Raw genomic sequence first — 20,543 nt, 5'->3', positions numbered from 1 at the left:
AAAAACTTTTTTTTAAATTAAAAGACCATCTATATGTTTCCAAAAGGGTTGTTTCAAAGTAAAAGAAAAACACTCCTTTTTTTAAAAAAGTAATCTCACCCAAAGCGGGGCTTGAACTCACAACTCCTTGGACTCCCGACCCCAAGGATTAAGCATTGTATGCTCCAATGACTGAGCCAGCCAGGCACCCCAACAGGAAACTCTTAAGTACCAAGTTTGTGTTTTATATTGACAACATTTAATTTGTCCTGTTTCTCCACAGATCCCCTATGATACAGGTCATACTGTCTCATACTAATCTCAGAGCTGAAGACAGAGTAATGAGCCATATTTAACAAAGATGGGACACATTTTCTGTTAAACTACTTTAATACTTTAAAATATGTAAACTTCCTATTAAAGAGAAGCTAACATTCTTTTGTTTGTAGCATCATAAAGGCCAATTTTCAGAAAGCCATATGTGATTTATTAACGAAAGTGGAGACTGAGAACAGGCTGCTCTCCAAGTGGAAGACTTCAGATGGAACCCTTTCTCTGGCTTTTTGGGGGTACTGAGGTACTTATTTGGAATCTCAGATGTAAATCTGACAAATTTACAAATTTTAACATATACAGTCCTTTGTCAATGTAGATGTTATTTTAAAAATATTTATCAAATATTTTATCAAGGAATTTAGGCTAAATAAAATATTCTTTTTCAAAATTAGATTTATTTATTTACTAAAAAAACCATTTTTTTTTTTTTAACATTTATTCACCTTTGAGAGACAGGGAGTGAGCAGGGGAGGGGCAGAGAGAGAGAGAGAGAGAGACAGAGCCTCCCAAGCAGGCTCCAAGCTGCCAGTGCAGAGCCTGATGCGGGGCTTGAACCCATGTACCGTGAGATCATGACTCGAGCTGAAATCAAGAGTTGGATACTTAACTGACCGAGCCACCTAGGTGCCCCCTAAATAAAATATTCTTTTTAGGGGCGCCTGGGTGGCGCAGTCGGTTAAGTGTCCGACTTCAGCCAGGTCACGATCTCGCGGTCCCGCAGTTCGAGCCCCGCGTCAGGCTCTGGGCTGATGGCTCAGAGCCTGGAGCCTGTTTCTGATTCTGTGTCTCCCTCTCTCTCTGCCCCTCTCCCGTTCATGCTCTGTCTCTCTCTGTCCCAAAAATAAATAAACGTTGAAAAAAAAAATTAAAAAAAAAAAATATTCTTTTTAAAAAGTTTTTAAAAAATATTTATTTTTGAGAGAGAGACAGAATACAGTGGGGGAGGAGCAGAGAGAGAGGGAGACACAGAAACCCTTTGAAGCAGACTCCAGGCTCTGAGCCGTCAGCACAGAGCCCGACATGGGGCTCGAACCCACGAACCGTGAGATCATGACCTGAGCTGAAGTCCAGCTTAACCGACTGAACCACCAGGCTCCCCTAAATAAAATATTCTTAAGCATATGAGACTTTTTTCTTTTCACATCATGGGTGAAAAATATTTATTGTACTCAGAGAGATGTATACGAGGAAAGAAAGCAAGCCAGACACACATACTGTCATCGATTTCTGTCAATACTATGTGACTATCGAGCATGCAGGCAAAGCGACCTGCTTTTCTGGAAGCCCTTCTATGAGCTGAGGACACTGCTGAGGAACAACTACGTTCGTCACAGCCCACAGAGCCACTGCCCTGGGACATCAGTGAAGCTCACATTTTCCTGGTCAGACAAGAGGTGGCACATGGAGAGAGACAGACAAATGTGTGAGCCAGGCTCCACTGCACTGGTCAGCACGAACAATGAAAACTAACCCTACCTAAGCGAATTCCGATCACCTCAAAGTATTTTCCAGAAAGAAATGTTAGCTATCAAACTCTCTTTCATAAGCAAATACTATGTAGTAATATTGCCCAATGTCCATGTCTTCGGAACAGTGAAAAAAAGAGGAAAGGGGTCAGAAAACAAAAAATAAAACTTACTGCGTTGGCACGCTGATCCCAGTCATGTTTGTCATCTGACAATATTTCCCTGATTTTATTTAATGTTTCTTCAAGTTCTCGACTAGAATAGATCTTAAAGATACAAAAGTATACCATTAATATTTCTTGTCATTAAGCAAAATCAAAACTGTGCCCCGATATTTACAATAATCTTTCAAGTAATAAGATTAATTCTCATTCCAGTACCATTTTATTTTTAAATAAAATGCTATGTAATTTATTTTGTATGGCAGTACTTAGTGGCAGTGTTACTGCTCCCATCTTATTTATTTTAACTGACATCCAGGTTAGTTATATAGTGGAATAATGATTTCAGGAATAGATTCCAGTGATTCATCCCCCATGTATAACACCCAGTGCTCATCCCAACAAGTGTCTTCCTTAGTGCCCCTTACCCATGTAGCCCACCCCCCCACCCCAACCCCTCCAGCAACCCTGTTTTTAAGAGTCTCTTATGTTTTGTCCTTGTTTTTATATTATTTTTGCTTCCCTTCCCTTATGTTCATCTCTTTTGTATCTTAAATTCCACATGAGTGAAGTCACATATTTGTCTTTCTCTGATTTCGCTTAGCATAACACCCTCTAGTTCCATCCACGTAGTTGCAAATAGCAAGATTTCATTTTTTTTGATTGCTGAGTTAACACCCCATTGTATATATATATACCCCATCTTCTTTATCCATTCATCCATTGATGGACATTTGGGCTCTTTCCATACTTTGGCTGTTGTGGATAGTGCTGCTATAAACATGGGGGTGCATGTGTCCCTTCGAAACAGCACACCTGTATCCCTTGGATAAATGCCTAGTAGTGCAATTGCTGGGTTGCAGGGTAGTTCTATTTTTAGTTTTTTGAGGAACCTCCATACTGTTTCCCAGAGTGGCTGCACCAGCTTGCATTGCCACCAACAGTGCAAAAGAGATCCTCTTCTCCGCGTCCTTGCCAACATCTGTTGTCTCCTGTGTCGTTAATGTTAGCCATTCTGACAGGTATGAGGTGGTGGTACTCATTGGGGTTGTGGTTTGTATTTCCCTGATGATGAGCGATGCTGAGCATCTTTTCATGTGTCTGTTAGCCACCTTCTAGTACCATTTTTAGTGGAAAATGGAAATACATTATAGACAATAAAGTAAAATCCTTTGTCTTCCTTATCTGTTACCCTTATGCTATTTCTCTGCTCATGAGTAACTTCAGATATATTCTTAAAATGGTTTGTTTTTAAAAACAAGACGCGAATATCCTAAGAAGTAATAATAAGCCCAATTCCCCAAAACGACTTCAGGTATGTATCTACAGCGTTCATATCCTTATCATGATTCACCACTGCAGAAGGACATGGTTTAGGTTAGCTCCCCTACACGGTAACCAGGAGAGCTACAGGCTTTGTCTCCTCAGGAGCCAACCATTTGCCAAACACCGTTATCCTCTCATTCACTTAAATATTGACGTAACAGGGATGCGCTATGCTGGGCACGAAGGAGACTATGGTGAGCAAACAACAGGTCTTTGCCTTATAGAGCTTAAAATCTAACTACAAAGAGAAAAAAGAAATTTATCAAATTATATAAAATTGCCAATAGAAAAGTACTGCCAAACAGAATTACAGTTCCATGCGTCTATTTATACAGAACAGGAGGCTTGAACTAGTTAAAAGAGTCAAGTGTGAACTGAGAGCTAAAGGATGAGGTGAGCATCCTCAGGCCAAGTAGGGAGATTAGCCTTCCCTAGAATGAAAAGAACATGCAAAGGCTCTGCGACAGGAGGACAGTAAAAGAAGGCCAAAGTACAGGAGTAGAAAGTGCAAAGGGGGCCAGGGGAACAGCCAATGACCCAACCAGAAGTCAACAGGTGCACATTATTTTTCCACATCACAAGGGTTCAGCGTGCGCATGCAATCTAAATCGGTTCAGTCAGAAGGACTCTCACAAATTTTACGGCATCAACCAGAAAAGAGGCAGAGGGCAGTGCAGCCATGTTGCTGACCACGAGGGAAGACAAAACGGAGGAATCCAGAAGCGAGAGATGGAAAGAAAAGGGGTCCTGGTGATATTGAGTATCACTATGATACGATGCATTGCTCTGGAGTACAATATCGAACAAGCACCTTCCTCAAGAGAGTCTTTCTTTTTCAGTAGCCATTACTTTCCCCTTTTGCTTGAAACAAAAGCCCCCAAAACCAAGAGTACAGAGGGGAGCAGGGCACGAGACAAGGTGACGTAGGAGGGAGTCCAGATACCATTGTTAGAGAATATGTTGGAGGATTCTGAGCAGCGCTTTCTTGCCTCCCAATAGTCCTTCTGCCTAATTTCAGAGTAAAGGCAGCCCCCCCCCAGCCGCTCTTAATCTTACTATGATATGATGCATTGCTCTGGAGTACAATGTCAGACTCCCTCTCCCCCAACAAGGGAAATAGGGTCAACTCAAAAATTTATTTCCGTGAGAGGGTACACAACTTTTCAAACATTCTCTTAGGAGACGATACAAGCAAAACAACTCTGAATGCTACTAAGTGAGAAATCCGAGGCAGTAGGATTCCTTGATTTCTGACTTTTGCAAACTGCACTGATGGTGTCCACATACAAAACACTAGAAGTGTAGACCTGTAAGGGGTCGATCATGAGTCCCGTTTCGGACAGGTTGGGTCCGAGATGCCTCTGAGACCTCTAGGAGGACATGTCAGGTAAACATCAGCGGAGAACTTATTCTGGCGCTCAAGAGAGATAAAAACCTGTGCGGGAGCTGAAGCCATGGGTGTGAAGAAGTGGAAAGGAGAGGGCCCACCACTGACCCCTAAGAAATCCCCATATTCAACAGCCAGGTAGAGAATGGAATGCCCGTAAAGGAGACAGAGATGAAGTGGACAAAAAGGTAGGAAGTGTAAAAACAAAACAAACCGAGTCAAAAGAAAGAAGAACAATGTGTCACAAACAGCTTTAAGAAAAGCGGATGTAGTCGAACGCTGCTCAAGGTAATGACTCAACTTTAGCCTCAGTGAAAAATCACTTGAAACTCTAATCGCACCAAGCAAATAACAGCTTGGTAATAATAAGCCCAGTGTTTTACTTACACAGTAATTTAAGGGGAAAAAGAACTTTAAGAAAGAGACCAAAATAACTCTACAAACAGGTGTATGAGCACCAATCACAGGAAGTGCTTCTTCACTGGCATCCTTACCTGAACAGAAGGGACATCGGTGAAAGCTTTTATAAAATCATCTTCATCCACTGCTCCAGCACCCCCTTCCTTAGAAGCACCTGCTAATGAAAAGAAGATGGATTTATTTCTTTAGTTTATTTATTTTTTGAGAGAGAGAACGAGCGAGCGCATGCAAGCACAAGTGAGCAGGGGAGGGGCAGAGAGAGAGGGAGGGAGAGAATCCCAAGCAGGCTCCGTGCCGTCAGCTCAGGGCCTGATGCAGGGCTCAAACTCACGATCCATGAGATCATGGACCTGAGCCAAAATCAAAAGTCGGACACTCAACTGACTCAGCCACCTAGAAGCGCCTAAAGTTTATTTTTATGCATTCTGGCACCAAGGAAAATATGGAAAATATAACTCTTTTGATATAAAAAAGGCATAATTTTGAGAGAAGTTCCATTTTATAAGACAGCATTAAAATAAAATCAACATCTTTCCGAAAAGTCAAGGTACCTAGCAGTAGTTGACTAATTCTTTATAAAGTAAGAGGGCAGGGGCGCCCGGGTGGCTCAGTCGGTTGAGCGTCCGACTTCGGCTCAGGTCACGATCTCGAGGCCTGTGAGTTCGAGCCCCGCGTCGGGCTCTGGGCTGATGGCTCAGAGCCTGGAGCCTGTTTCAGATGCTGTGTCTCCCTCTCTCTCTCTGCCCCTCCCCTGTTCATGCTCCGTCTCTCTCTGTCTCAAAAATAAACGTTAAAGAACAATTAAAAAAAATCAAATCAAATTAAATTAAAAAAACAAAGAGGACAGGCTGGCCGTCAAATGCAAATTATAAGAACAGAGTCCTCCCATCCTTATTCAATGCAAACGCAAGTACGCAAGAAATACAGGCGAAAAGACAATCATTTAAAAAGGTAAACAGCAATTTTAACGACACCGAATATCAATAAATGATGGCAAATAAATGAGGCAGAGGGTCCACGTACACAGCAGAGCCTAGGAAAGCAAATGTGAAGGAAACGGGGTTCTTGAAATTAAATTTCAACAGGCAAACAGACCTCCCCTGACCGCACACAGACAATAAAAAAGTGAACTTAATAGGTAGCAGCCGTTTAAGGGCCAGTAACTGAACCACCGTCTTCCAGCTCCGGCTGTACTCCTTCACATTCCCGGATGCCGGGCCTAGGATCGGGCAAACCACCTTTCTGCCAATTCTAATGGTTTCCTGTCAAACTCTGCCAACAGGGGGACCGGGGAGAATGGAAGGAGAACCAGTAGGGGCACCGGAGAGACTGGAAAGTGGAAGAAGGGAGCTGCTCCTTCTGGCTTCCTGCCTGTCTCAGGAAAACCCTAACAGCTCTGACAGGACGCTCGTTTCAGCAGCAGCACTTGGCTCCCGTCGGCAGTTGTTCTAACCCTGACCAGGCCCACGGCGCCCGCCCGTCGCAGAGCAGCTCCTCACAGAGGTGGGAGCGGCAGCTCTGCAGGGCCCCACCTCCACGTTTTAATAATCGTCACCCCGTTTTCCCTGCTTAGGAATAGGAGCTCTTGACTGTAATTACTACCTCCATGATGCTTTAGTGTCCTGTTTTTTCATTTCTAATTCACCAGGTCCATTTAACAATTCTTCATATTAAATTCTCTCTGTAAAAATACCTGTTGTGGGTTTCGTCTCTGGACTGAACCCTGATCGGTGGAGGCAGGACTCAGTTTCTAACTCTATATATTTATTTCTTCATGGTGATAATTCGACACATTCAAATCGATTTCAACCACACCAAATGTATATCCTAAGAGACAATTAACTTAAAAAATCTATCCAATTAAAAAATTAAATAATAATATCTCCCAAATTAAGTTTATCATCTACCGAGAGAAATATTAATACTTCAAAACTGGATTTAAAAAATTAACATTGGGGCGCCTGGGTGGCGCAGTCGGTTAAGCGTCCGACTTCAGCCAGGTCACGATCTCACGGTCCGGGAGTTCGAGCCCCGCGTCGGGCTCTGGGCTGATGACTCAGAGCCTGGAGCCTGTTTCCAATTCTGTGTCTCCCTCTCTCTCTGCCCCTCCCCCGTTCATGCTCTGTCTCTCTCTGTCCCAAAAATAAATAAACGTTGAAAAAAAAAAATTAAAAAAAAAAAAAAATTAACATTGTCCTTGGGGTGCCGGGGTGGCTCAGTCGGTTGAGCCCGACTTCAGCTCAGGTCATAATCTCGCGGTTCGCGGGTTCCAGCCCCACGTTGTGCTCTGTGCTGACAGCTCAGAGCCTGGAGCCCACTTTCGATTCTGTGTCTCCCTCTCTCTGCCCTCCCCTAGTCACGCTCTGTTTCTCTCTCTCTCTCCCTCTCTCTCTCTCAAAAATAAACATACGTTAAAAAAATTTTATAAAAAATTAACATTGTCCTAATAAAAAAAAAACCACTCAGGATTTCCCAGGGCAGGTAAGAGGCTCCTCATCTTTAACAAAACAAACAAACCCTTTGAAGCTCCATCTTGTTGTGTGTGAGTTTTAACGGGACTAAGAGGTGGACCACAGGACAGCGTAACAAAGCTGTAAGGCAATATAAAACTGCAAACTGGAAGCAATGACAATTTAATAAATTAAGAGAGGCATGAATGCATACTTGCTATAGAAAATTCAGCTAAAAGAGTAAATAAATTAGTTATTCCCTAGATATTATAAAAAAATCAAGTAACAATAAAACTCTCAACCCTGTGCCCATGATCAGTCCTAGCAACTAACAGATTAACTGAAAAGCAGTTGAAGCAAAGAAACAAAAAATAAGATACCTAATCATACTATCTTAACATCTCATAACGTTTACTAAATCAATCTCTTCACATGGGCTTCAATTTTTTTAAGTTTTTTTTTTAAGTCATCTCTACACCCAGTGTGGGGTTTGAACCCACGACCCCACAATCAAGAGTCACTCTCTCTCTTCCAACTGAGGCAGCCGGGCGCCCCTGAGTTTCATTGTGTTTAACAATGGGTCCCTGAGAGGAAAGCAGAAGCCTGGATTTTTATTATTTCTTCCCAATCTTTCACAGTTGTCTTGCCCAGCCTAGCCCACCGAAACAAATTTCTTTAGGGACTTGTCCTTATCAAGTAGTTCCTAAATATTCAACACAGTTTTTATAAAAACAGTTTTCTTTCCTCTTTCATTCAATATGGGTTGTTCACTTATATGCCACTTCCCGCAAAATACTGTGTTATAGTAACAAGAGGAAGCATTAGGCAAGTTTGAGAACAGTACTTGACTCCTGGAAAGTATACCTCTCAACTGGCAGAGGAGGCCTGTGCAGACGTCCCGGAGCAGAGCCAGTTGACAACTTTGGTGTGCTCAAGTGTGGAAGACAGAATCCTACAGAGGACTGGAAGACGGAGGGGGAGAGCAGTATGAAGCGTGCACGCAGCGTGCACGCAGTTTACGAAAGGTATCGTATGTAGAATAGAATGTAAACTCCAACACATCAATGCACCAGCTACAACACAGTATTAAAAACCTTCAAGGGAATGCAGAGCATCTGAACAAATCCCAAATGAGCCCAGAAAAACATGCCAGGGACTGAGGACGTACATAGGAAAAGTCTAACTTTAAACAAGTCACGATTCTCTCAGATCGTAACACCTTTTATTATGCAGTGAGTTATGTCTTAGGAGTAGGGCCAAATAACCTAGTGGGGAGGGTGGGCGGAGTCGAAATTAAATGGCTTTGAAAGTCCCACGGAAGCTGCAGACGCATAAGGCTACAGATACCACCGAATGTGGCCTGATGACCAGCTGAGATGTGACAATTAGGTCTCTAAACCCGGACACGGGCATTACAGAATTTCTCAAGCATGCGCACGGTTCTGAACAGCTGACCCCAACCTATCTCACTCTTACCTTTGAAACTCACTTTGTATAAGCAGAGCTACTGCCACTGGGAGCGGACTGGGTCCGTGAATAGTGTCAGGACAGAGGACGTGCGGATCTTGTCCTTGCTTATCTCTTGTATGTATTATAAGCAAACCTTTTTACAATCCTAGTCCGCCTAATGCTTCCCTTCCCCTTGGTTTTGACTGGGTGGCCAACCAAACAGAAAAGGATCTCTGCATAGGGGAAAACTCTGTGGAACAAACTGTTTCACCTCACGATCACTATTCCATTTTCTGATGCAGCTTTAAAGTTCACCTAAACAAATGCTAGCAGACATTTTTAGCACCAGCAAGGAGAATGAATACCGTAGGCAGAGAGTCAGAACGGGTGATGGGTTCTAATGTCAAGTATTACTGCAAGGGAAGGACAGCGAGTCTCTACACCAAGAGGAGGTAAAGTGAGTCTGCAGGCAGGAGCACGAGCAGGGGCTGGAGGGCAATGCTGGCCTCCGACCTGACTGAGCTCTTTCAGATGTAACTGGGTCAACAATCACACCGGAACATACTGATAGGCCAAAACAACAGAACGGCTCTGCTCAGATGTCTACCCATGCTAAAACAGAGGTCACTACATTTTTTCTGTAATGGGCCGGACAGTAAGTGTCTTAGACTTTGTGAGCCATATGGTTTCTGTTGCAATCACTCAACTCTGCCGCAGACAATATGTGAAATGAATGCGTGGGGCCGTCTTCCAATAAAGCTCTATTTATGGACACTACAATTTAAATTTCATATAGTTTTCACTTGTCACACAATCTTATTCTTCTTTTGAATATTTTTAATCATTTAAAATGTAAAAAAAAAAAAAAAAAGGCATTCCTAGCTCAGGCGTAAAACAGAAACCAGTCGGCTGGACATGCGTGGCCTGTGGGCTACAGTTTGCTGATCCCTGCTCTAGAAGTAACCGTAAACTAGGGGATGCCCCTACTTGGATGGGGGCAGAGAGGGGGGATCAGAGGGTTCTGGCATTCAGGGGGTAGCATGTTTCTAGTAAGCCAGAATGACTAGGGTAGGCACTCTCAGAGGTTCCCAAATAGTACTTAAAGGTGGAAGTACACAGAGAAAACTCATTCTACTTAGCCCTCAACTACCAATAAGAGGAAGTGCTGAGTGCTGGATACAAAGGTGAGTGAGCCAAAGGGTAAAGCAGTGTGTTTCAGAGCCAGGAGCAAGGGGAACAAGTCTCAGAAGTGGGAAAGGGCAGGTTCTTCCCATGTTACAGCCAAGAGACTAGCCCTTAGAGAAAGACGAATAATAGAGAAACAGCATGGGGGGTAAATAGGGCTTAAACCCCAATAAAATTCATAGAAGACCAGAATTTTAATTTTTTTAATTTATTTTAAAGGTTGATTTATTTGAGAGAGAAAGAGAGACACAGCACAGGCTGGGCCCGGGCAGAGAGTGAGGGGGACAGAGGATCTGAAACGGGCTCCAGGCTCTGCACTGACAGCAGCAAGCCCGACGTGGGGCTTGAACCCACAAACCGTGAGATCTTGACCTGAGCCGAAGTCAGACGCTTACCTGACTGAGCCACCCAGGTTGCCCCTAAAACCCACAGTTTTCACAGTGAGTGATCCAAGGAGAGCATTACCGGTGCTTCTGAAGAGTGCTACCAAGAGTCAGAGACAGTTTAACCTAAGAGCCTTCTTTCAAGCAGGGTTGAAAACGATACTCGGTCGAAAACACAAGATTTTTACGCAAAAGAAGGAAATATTTCAGGAGGCGCAGCCCAGAGTTCCGCACAGACCAAGAACAGAGGAAAACACTGGTTTAGAGAACCACACCCAGAGAGAGAATAAAACCCTCAAAGAAACACGATCCCAGAAGGAAGGGAACCTGACGACAGGTTCCTGTTGGATTTGAAAACTGCCATTAAGTCAGTGACTACTATGAACTTCCTGTCCCTTCCCTTCTCAAATGGAGTGTCCATTATGGGTATTCTGTTCTGATACCCGATTTTGATGCTAACTGGGGTGCGAGTAAGACATCTTTTTAGTTCACAGGCCTCTGGATGGAGAGGAGCCACACCAAAGAACCCTCCCATGTGACCTGATGGAGACCACAAGATCATGTACTTTGAACCTGACACTATCAATCAGTTGAAACTTTTGAGAAAAGCCCATGAGTGTATCTTGTACCTGAAAGGCATGTGAATTATTGTGGTCAGAGGGCAAGCTGCAATCGATTGTTTGCAAGAACAGCTGAGCAATTCCTCGCATTCCCGGATGCTCCTTTCACAATGTGGCTTTGCATCCCCAGCCAACAGGTGAGGAGTGACCTTGAATTCTCGACTTGAGACAAGACCTAGGAGAGGCTGGGGGGCGGGCGGGGGGGGGGGGGGGGGTCCTGATTGGTGATGCCTCAGTTTTGAGCAGGAATAAATCTTTGAGGAAAGCGTCTACAATTGCCAGTTTAGGCTCAAAGAACTCTCATCAGTGAAATTAACTTCAAGCAATGAAATCACAAGGCAAACCATTATGAACTAAGAGTCACAGGTAACAGATAATAAATTTTAGAATTAGAGACATTAGAACTGTCTAGTACAGACTACAGAACATATGTGAATACACGATTTAAAGAAATAATGTGGACAGAATCACGAACATACCAATCAACAAAGGCATTAGGAATGACAAACGAATTCGGGGGAGGAAGCACTTGCCCTACCACCTATCAAGATTTACAAAGCTAATTATGACAGGTTTTAGTGCAGGAACAGGCCAACTAATCAAATAAACAAATTAGAGACTTCAAAAAGAGACCCCAAAATACACGAAACTTTGATACATGACAAAGAAGTGATTAGGATTAATGGCGCAAGTAGAAACTATTCACATAGTAACCCTCTGGGGCACCTGGCTGGCTCAGTCCGTTAAGCACCACTCTTGATTTTGGCTAAGGTCATGATCACATCACATGGTCTGTGGCTTGAAGCCCGCATGGGGCTCTGCACTGGCAGTGTGGAGCCTGTTGGATTCACTCTCTTTCTCTCTCTTTCTGCCCCTCCCCAGCTCGTACTTTCACTCACTCTCTCCCAACATCAATGATAAACTCAAAAAAACAAAACAATAAAATAGTGTCCTAAAATTCAACAAAATGCTGAGATAATGGATTATCAAGAAAAAAGTATTTTCTTACTAAATATTAAAACTTATAGTAGACATTTTGAATCCCGTGGGAAACGGTAGTTCCCCAAATTCAAATCAGACGTTCAACTACATACTCCAAAAACCAAAGACCAAAGAGAAGAGCGACTAAAACCACCCACAGCACATACTTATAATACAGCTAAGAGAAGACTAATGACACTTTGAACTTTGATTCACAAGTAAATGGGGAAAAACAAACATCCAAGGCCAGCCCCGGACTGGACTTGAGAGTCCTCACTGGAGAGAAAAATCAGAGGACGCTGTATGGAGGATGAGGGTCCTGGTGGGGGTAGAACAGACCTCAGCTAAGACTCCCCCCAGGACTCCCAGGTAAGTAGCACTCAAAAGGGAGAGGTATCCCTTCGAAGCTTGTGGATAAAGGAAAGGAAGAAAGGGAAGATACAGGCTCTACTGAAATGAGATGCTATCACAGAATTAGAAATAGAAAGCCCCCCAGGTATCATTTAGTGAAGACACCGCATCTCATTATAACGAGGGCATTCTTGAATGAAGAAACTGAAAATTCTTCCTGGGCCCATAGAATTTATATATTTGATATAAAAAAATATTCTTAGGATACTTGAGGAAATTTGAATACAGAATGGAAGTGCTTAAAAGGAGGGGAGTATATAATTTAACAATTTACAAAAACTAAAATGGCTAGAAGGAACAAGTTAAATAACATCAAAAAGAAATCAGACAAATCTAGAACAAACCCAGACAATCTAAGACAACTGGCCTAGACTCTTCAAGTTATATCAATGTTACGGGTATAAAAATTGGTAAGGTGACTGTTCTACACACGTTATAGAATCTTCTTGCATATGATAACGATATTATACATATAACAACTGTAGCATACCTGTAAGTCTTAGGAAGAGCATATTTAATATTTATGGCTGGAATGTCATAACGTCTACAACTTGGACACTACAATGTCTCCAACTGTTGAGATTAAAAAAAAAAAAAGAATATGTGTGGGAATAGGTTTATATAGAGTCAAATATGGCAAACACTAGTTATTCAGTCTAGGTGATGGGCGTTTGCTGCATGTCAACTTTGCTATATATGCTCAAAATTTTTCTTAATAAAAAGTTTGAGGAACCACTCACTATAAAAGCTAGAGTAAGTACAGAGATATAGATCAGGAAAAAAGAAACTATAGAAACTAACTGAAATATATGCAATAGCACTCATTCAATGAAGTAAAGAATGTTTCTTTAAATGCACAGACATTAATTGGCCATGCATAAGAACATAAATTAAAATAGATAAATTGTCATTGTATACAAAAATAAATTCAAGATATACTGATAAAATTAAGTGTAAAATAATAATTTTTTTGGTAAGTTTATCTATTTATTTTTGAGAGAGAGCACACGCAAGCCAGGGAGGGGCAGAGATGGAGACATGGAATGTAACACAGGCTCCAGGCTCTGAGCTGTCTGAGCCCAATGGGGCTCAAACCCACAAACCATGAGATCATGACCTGAGCCAAAGTCGGAGGCTCAACCGACTGAGCCACCCAGGCGCCCCTAATTAATGTGTTAGAATAAATTGGAATAAAACATTTGCATAGCCTTGGGACTGGATAATAGTCCTTTTTATTCAGGTTAGGAAATTTGGAAGTCAAAAAGAAAATAACACATATGTTACCTACCACAACAAAAAGTTTTTAAGTTTTTTTTTAAAACTATTTTTACAATTTTTTTTTTTACATTTATTTATTTTTGAGAGACTGAGAGAGACAGAACACAAGTGGGGGAGGGGCAGAGGGCAAATGAGACACAGAATCCAAAGCAGGCTCCAGGCTCTAAGCTGTCACCACAGAGCCCGACGCAGGGCTCGAACTCACAAACCACGAGATCACGACCTGAGCCAAAGTCAGACGTTTAACCAACTAAGCCACCCAGGTGCCCCCCAAACTTTTTAAGTTTTGATGTAAAAATGCCATGGACAGAGGAGATACGGATGAAATATTTATGATTTTTAACAAAAGACTAAGAGGCCTAATATTTTAAAAATTGTAACAAACGGATGAGAAGAAAAAAAGCCCAATAAAAAATGGGCAAATAACCACAACATGTAATTCACAGAAGAGGATATGGTAATTTCATTAATAGATGTAAATATTCTGAACCTCAATAGAATAAAAACTCCAGGAAGGCAGCAGGGTCTTTGTTTTTATTCACCGACTGTTTTCCGAGATCACAGAAGTAGCAGCATGCTAAAAAGCTTTCAGTAAACATCTGCCAGCTGCTGGCCAGATGGACAGGTGAATGGAAAAATGCAAATTAAAAAGAAAAAAAAAATAAACACCATTTTTTTACCTATCAGAATGACAATAATTAATAAGGCTGTTACATTCAAAGCTGGAAAAGGTAAAATAATGTCTTTATTAAAATGAAAAATACAACCTTTAATTGAACCTTCAGAGGAATCGATTCCACAGATCGGCAACAGAATGGGCAAATACAGGAAGTACACGGAGATCTGCATTCTTGGTGACGCCATAAAGCTACAGACAACCCGAATGACCCTGGCAGAGAAACAGTTTATTACAGCATGGTACGCCAATCATGTGGAATACTAGATGGCTATTAAAAGGATGTGATCGCTGCCATTCTTGATGCTGAAGGACGGCCGTCTGGTGAAAAAAGTCAAGCTGCAAAGTGTTTACTAACTAGTGTGTTTAATGTGGGCGAACATAACATGTAATCCGGGCACCTCCATAAGCGAACGTGGAGTAAGAAGCAGAAGGCCACATATCAAACAACAGTGGTTACGGCAAAGCAACAGGATTCGAGAGGTAGGATACTATTAAACTAAACCTGTTGAATTACTTGAATCATACCCATCTTACAACTAAAGCTGAGACAGATGGCACCAGTGCTTCTTACGATGAATAAAAATCCATCAGTGATATGGTTTTTGTTGTAATTTAACATGGAATGATGGCTACAGGCCAATCACTAAATTCCCAATGTCAATAACAGTATCTTGCTATATGGGATAAAAATAAGACATATGCATCACGGGGCGCCTGGCTGCCTCAGTCGGTTAAGCATCCGACTTCCGCCCGGTCATGATCTCACGGCTTGTGAGTTCGAGCCCTGCGTCGGGCTCTGTGCTGACAGCTCAAGCCTGGAGCCCGCTTCGGATTCTGTGTCTCCCCTTCTCTCTGCCCCTCCTCTGCTCATGCTCTGTCTCTGTCTCAAAAATAAACAAAAAAAATTTAAAAACGTTAAAAAAAAAAAAAAAAAAAGAAATATGCATCACACACAGTGCTGGATAGGAGATGACCAGAGATGATCCAAGAAAAAGCCTCTGGCCAAGCAGAGGCTAGTAACTGTCTTATCTTGGATACATCATTTTACTCTCAGGAGGCTCAGTCTCTTCACCTGAATTGGGCCAGATAATCTTTAAGATTAAGGGCTAAAACACTCTGCTTCAGTACCTTCCCTTGGCATTAAGCGAAGAGAAGAAAACAAACACAACAAAACAAAACAAAACACACAAACAGAAAAGTTATTTGATTTCATATAAAGTTCGATAGCAAGATATCGAGGTTTACCCGTTAAAAATTTGAATTCCAAGATTAAACATCCAATTCTGTGAGATTTGTTTTATTAAATATATACCGATTCTCATGATCTTTATTTGTTTAAAAGAAAAAAAAACTTAATTGTTTGCATGAGGGGGAAAAAATGGGAATGATCAGCATGGAAAATCGATATTTGGATCTTCTGAATAAAACTTCAGGTCAGACATAAATGAAGTTAAGCAAATATAAAATATCAAAATGATAAGTGCTTCTGAATCTGAAATGGTGGTAATTATCTAATTATATGAATTAAAAGTTAAAACCATTTCAAAGGAATCTTTGATATTAGATGAAAAGAGTAGAGAGAAAATACTGTCCACTTGAATGAACGAGCGAGTGAGAAAGAACATCAGAACTTTGAGAACTAACTAAAGATTTAGCCAGTGATGTGTCTCAATGATTACATACAAGCCTCAAAAACAAATGACTAACCTCAAAATCTGGTACTAATCATTAACAATAACAATTATATTATCATCTAAGTCAACCTCTATATTAAAAAGAATAACAGCCAAAATAATTGGTACGGGGTGATTTCAACAAGAAAATACTAAAAAGCATTTCTATTGACAAAGAATAAATTTCAGGTTTGCCTATTTCCAAATATTCTATTTTTCTGAGAATCATATTAGTTGAGCTTTAAAATGACCGAGTTATGGATGCTGAAAGGTAGTGACCATCCCTGTAGATTATAATCTTAGAGCTAAAGGATCTCGAAGAATTCTTATTTACCCAGTGACATTAGTGTGGGTGGCTGTACAGCAAAGTGCTTTCTGTGCTTTGCCCACTTATTAGATGCGTGACACTATGCAACTCAACTTCTCCAAACCTAAGTTTACTCATCAGTAAAATTGGGATAATAAAGCACGGAATTCTATGGGGTTTGAGGTTTAAACAAGAGAATATATGTGAGAACACGAAAACATTTTTTTTTTTAATTATTACCTAAAGTACTCTAGAGATACAAATATTTTAAAAAACCAGGTTCCATCAGTATATTCTAAACCATGAACCCAAAAGAAAACGTATTTACCTTAACCCCTATTTAAAAATTTTTTTTCAATGTTTATTATTATTTATTTAATTTTTGTGTTTGTTTATTTTTGAGAGAAAGAGAGGCAGAGCGTTCGTGGGAGAGGGGCAGACAGAGAAGGAGACCCAGAATCCGAAGCCGGCTCCAGGCTCTGAGCTGTCAGCACAGAGCCCAATGTGGGACTCGAACTCAAGAACCGTGAGATCACGACCTCAGCCGAAGTCGGACCCTTAACCGACTGAGCCACCCAGGCGCCCCCAATGTTTATTTTATTTTTGAGAGAAAGAGACAGAACATGAGCAGGGGAGGGGCAGAGAGAGAGAGAGGGAGACACAGAATTTGAAGCAGGCTCCACGCTCTGAGCTATCAGCACAGAGCCCAATGTGGGACTCGAACGCAAGAACTGTGAGATCACGACCTAAGCCAAGTTGGACCCTTAACGGGCTGAGCCACCCAAGCACCCCTACCTTAATCCCTATTATGAAGTTATAAATGTTATTCAGAAAAGGACTATTTAAAGGAAATCATTAAAAAAAAAAATACATAAGGGAATTCATTTTATCCTTTTATCTAATTAGCTAAGCACAAAGGTAACGCTGACACTCACATAATATGGGTTTCTATAGCAATAATATACTGGTATGGAGCAACCCATGACCCTTTGTTTGATTCTCCTTGACTTAAAGGCCACACGATTACAATATGAGTAAAACAGGTTGGCACCCTGAGCCAAAGGACAGAGAAAAACTAACACACACTAAAGATTAAACACAGGTCCTATTGGCTTTAATTAACTGGATAGGATACTTTGCTAAAAATAGTACACATCTCTTTAATCTTGACATATATCTCCGAGAAGTAACTTAAACTCCAAAACTTCAAAAGTAGATTCAGTAAGGATTCCAAAGAAATTCACTTTATTTTTATCTTGGCAATCTTACTTGAAAGAATATTTGTTAAACGCAGTGGACTGTGATGGGTTTATTCAACTAATACATATACCCCTCCACCACCATATTCCTTTAACAGGAACTAAACATACCTATCAGTATATAATACACCTAGAAGTAGCAAACGAAATGCTTAGACTGAATCCTCATTATTCCATATAAACTTATGAGAAAGAAAGTGTATAGTCTAGAAAGCAGAATAATTACAGAGAGAGACAGGGACAACCCAACCTTCAAGTGTGTCAAAGTATCATGTTAACAAATAATTAATCCTCCCTGCTTAAGTTACAAGGAGGCAGAATTTAATGCAATGTAAAACAGAATTCATTTATTCAGAACTGAATTTGGCTTATAACCTTTCTGGAGGACACTGTGCCACACTGAAAGGAGAAATCCCTCTATCTTTTGACTCAGTAAACTTGAGAAATTTATTCCAAGGAAACGATTGCAAGAGATGTGCTAAAAGATGCCCATAAAAGCATAATGGAATCATTTATAACGGCAGGAAATACTGAAAGCAACCTAGATATTATTTAGCTATGAATAGTTTTCAATTAATAAATTAGGATAATGAGAAAATGCTCCACGTAAAATACTAGTAAGAAAAAAAAGGTATACAAAAGGACATCACGAATGGTGCCAATTCTGTCCTCCTCCTAAGAAAATGTGTGTGTAAGTTTATATATATGTAAATTATTGGAAAGTAATTACAAGAAAGTTCATCGTAATATATCAATTGATTATGCTCACATATAGTGGTATTGTAGGTGGTTTTATTCCAAATTGTAATCAATGTGCATACATTATTTTAATCAGATGTTGAACAGTCACCTATCAGGAATACTGTGAAAGGGACTGCTACCCTTGAACACTAAACTGAACTATATGACCAACGTCCTTTCTAATGCAAAGGTTCTTAAACTCTTACGAAAACTTTCTATAACTAATCTAAAAATCAATAAGCCTCTGCCAAGAACAGAAAATCTGAAGTTAAATTTTCAAAGGACTGAGAGCCAAGAAGGGCATTAGTTTCGGAAGCAGTATCAGTATCTTCCGGCTAGTAGCTCTTTTCTTAGGGAGAGAAGCAGGCAGTGACCCTAAATGAGCTGGGGCAAACAAAAGCAACAGACACAAATTTGCAGGATGAATCTGCAATTGCCAAGAGGAGGAGGATGAGAAAGAGGACAAGGAGGGGAAGGAAGAAGGAATGAAGATCTCGTCCTCATTTTCATCAAAAGAGCCACTGCTTAGATGGATGATATAATCTGTATGAGTGGTTAATGCCTATGATCACAAAAGCTATCTAGCATTTTCCTATCTGGTAGGACTACAAACCAGAGAAGGTGATGTGGCAGAAAGGAAATCTGTTTCCTTAAAAACAACAACAACAAGACACTCTGATCTTATCAGTTTAATTAACATCAAAATTAAGTAAGCTTTTGTAGGTAAACTACAATCTCAATTTTCCTCTAAGGAAAATAAAACATGAAAAGCAGAGTTAATCATAAGCCAATGAATGGCTTAGATTCACAAAAATGTTAAATATCATCACCGTGCATTTCATGTATTAATCCATTTTAAGTTAAATAAGACCTGAAATCACTATTGTATCATATATCAGAAATCTATAATTCAAAAATCAAGACAAAAAAAATCCCCTTTGCAAGTAATTCAAGGTAGCCATATGTTACAAAAGGAAGAAATCACAGAATTGTCGTATACTTTTTACCAGAGATAAGAATGCATAATAGACAATGTCATGTAATAGGATATGATAACTAACATTTGGATGATAATATATTCCTATAACAAAGAGAAAATAATTAAAACACTAAAGTGTAAATTACCCAAAACACCAAGAGAAATCATTAAGACATTTCTATTTCAAAATATTTACCTATTTATTTATATGCATAAGAGTATATGTAAAGAGGTTATATGTTTATATACAGATATATAAGTGTGTGTATATATCATCTTTCTTGCTAGTTATATGGCACACTAAAGACAGTTAAAATGAAATATTTATGGCATTTTTTCTGCATTGAGAATATCACATGACTTGAAATTAATGTTTAGCTGTATGGAAAGGTCGAGAGAACACAACTTCTAGGACCTGGTGAAAATATACAGCTTATTTTTCCTTTCTCTATACTTTTAATAAAAAAGCTATAGGTAAAAAGGGGAAAAACAAAATTCTGAAGATCAGGATTTTCCTACCAGTTATCAAAAACAAGGCACAATCTGTTCTCTCAAATTATAACACACACACACACACACACACACACACACACACACACACGAAAGAAAAAGAGAAAGTAGCTAATGTCCTTTTAGCATTAAATATTTACTTATTCTAATAGGATTCATTCTACCAAAAAGACCTGGCAGAAAGTAGCACCTGAAAAGTACTCGTGGCTTTCTTATTAGAATATGAAAAAATACCCATAAAAAAAAATTAAAAGATAAACAGTATGACAGAAGCAGTTCTAATACGATCAAAGAATGTACTATGTGTTTGTAACTTCATAAAAGCTGTTTTTTCCTATTTATTATTATCAAATCCAGAAACCATTTTTGAGGCAATTTCACTTGACCACCACCCATTTCCTATTGTGACAAATGATTCAATATCCAGTATCTTCAACCATTTTTTCAACCCTGAAGTATTCAAGACTCACTACTAGATGAACGTATAGAAATGTTACATAAATCAGTATTTCTTTAACAACGATAGCACCTGAAAATTAATAGCCAAAATCTGAAAAACCTGC

The 20,543-nt window shown here is 40.3% G+C and overlaps 1 protein-coding gene across 9 annotated transcripts in view; it reads right to left on the bottom strand.

Moving 5' to 3' along the window:
• Positions 1–20,543, bottom strand: part of CLASP2 (cytoplasmic linker associated protein 2) — a 182,124-nt gene that overhangs the window by 102,794 nt on the left and 58,787 nt on the right. For 5 of the 9 annotated variants that reach the window (XM_047874374.1, XM_047874379.1, XM_047874377.1 and 2 more), the window contains 2 exons: positions 5,150–5,232; positions 1,955–2,047 (listed from right to left, as the gene is read on the bottom strand). In XM_047874374.1, the coding sequence (XP_047730330.1) occupies positions 1,955–2,047; positions 5,150–5,232 (176 nt within the window). The remainder of the gene's footprint in view (positions 1–1,954; positions 2,048–5,149; positions 5,233–20,543) is intronic. The other 4 variants (XM_047874375.1, XM_047874378.1, XM_047874382.1 and 1 more) reach the window with 1 other exon arrangement.

This window comes from Prionailurus viverrinus, chromosome C2, assembly GCF_022837055.1.
Source record: "Prionailurus viverrinus isolate Anna chromosome C2, UM_Priviv_1.0, whole genome shotgun sequence".
NCBI classification, from domain to species: Eukaryota; Metazoa; Chordata; class Mammalia; order Carnivora; family Felidae; genus Prionailurus; species Prionailurus viverrinus.
This window is presented reverse-complemented; position numbering and strand designations above follow the sequence as displayed.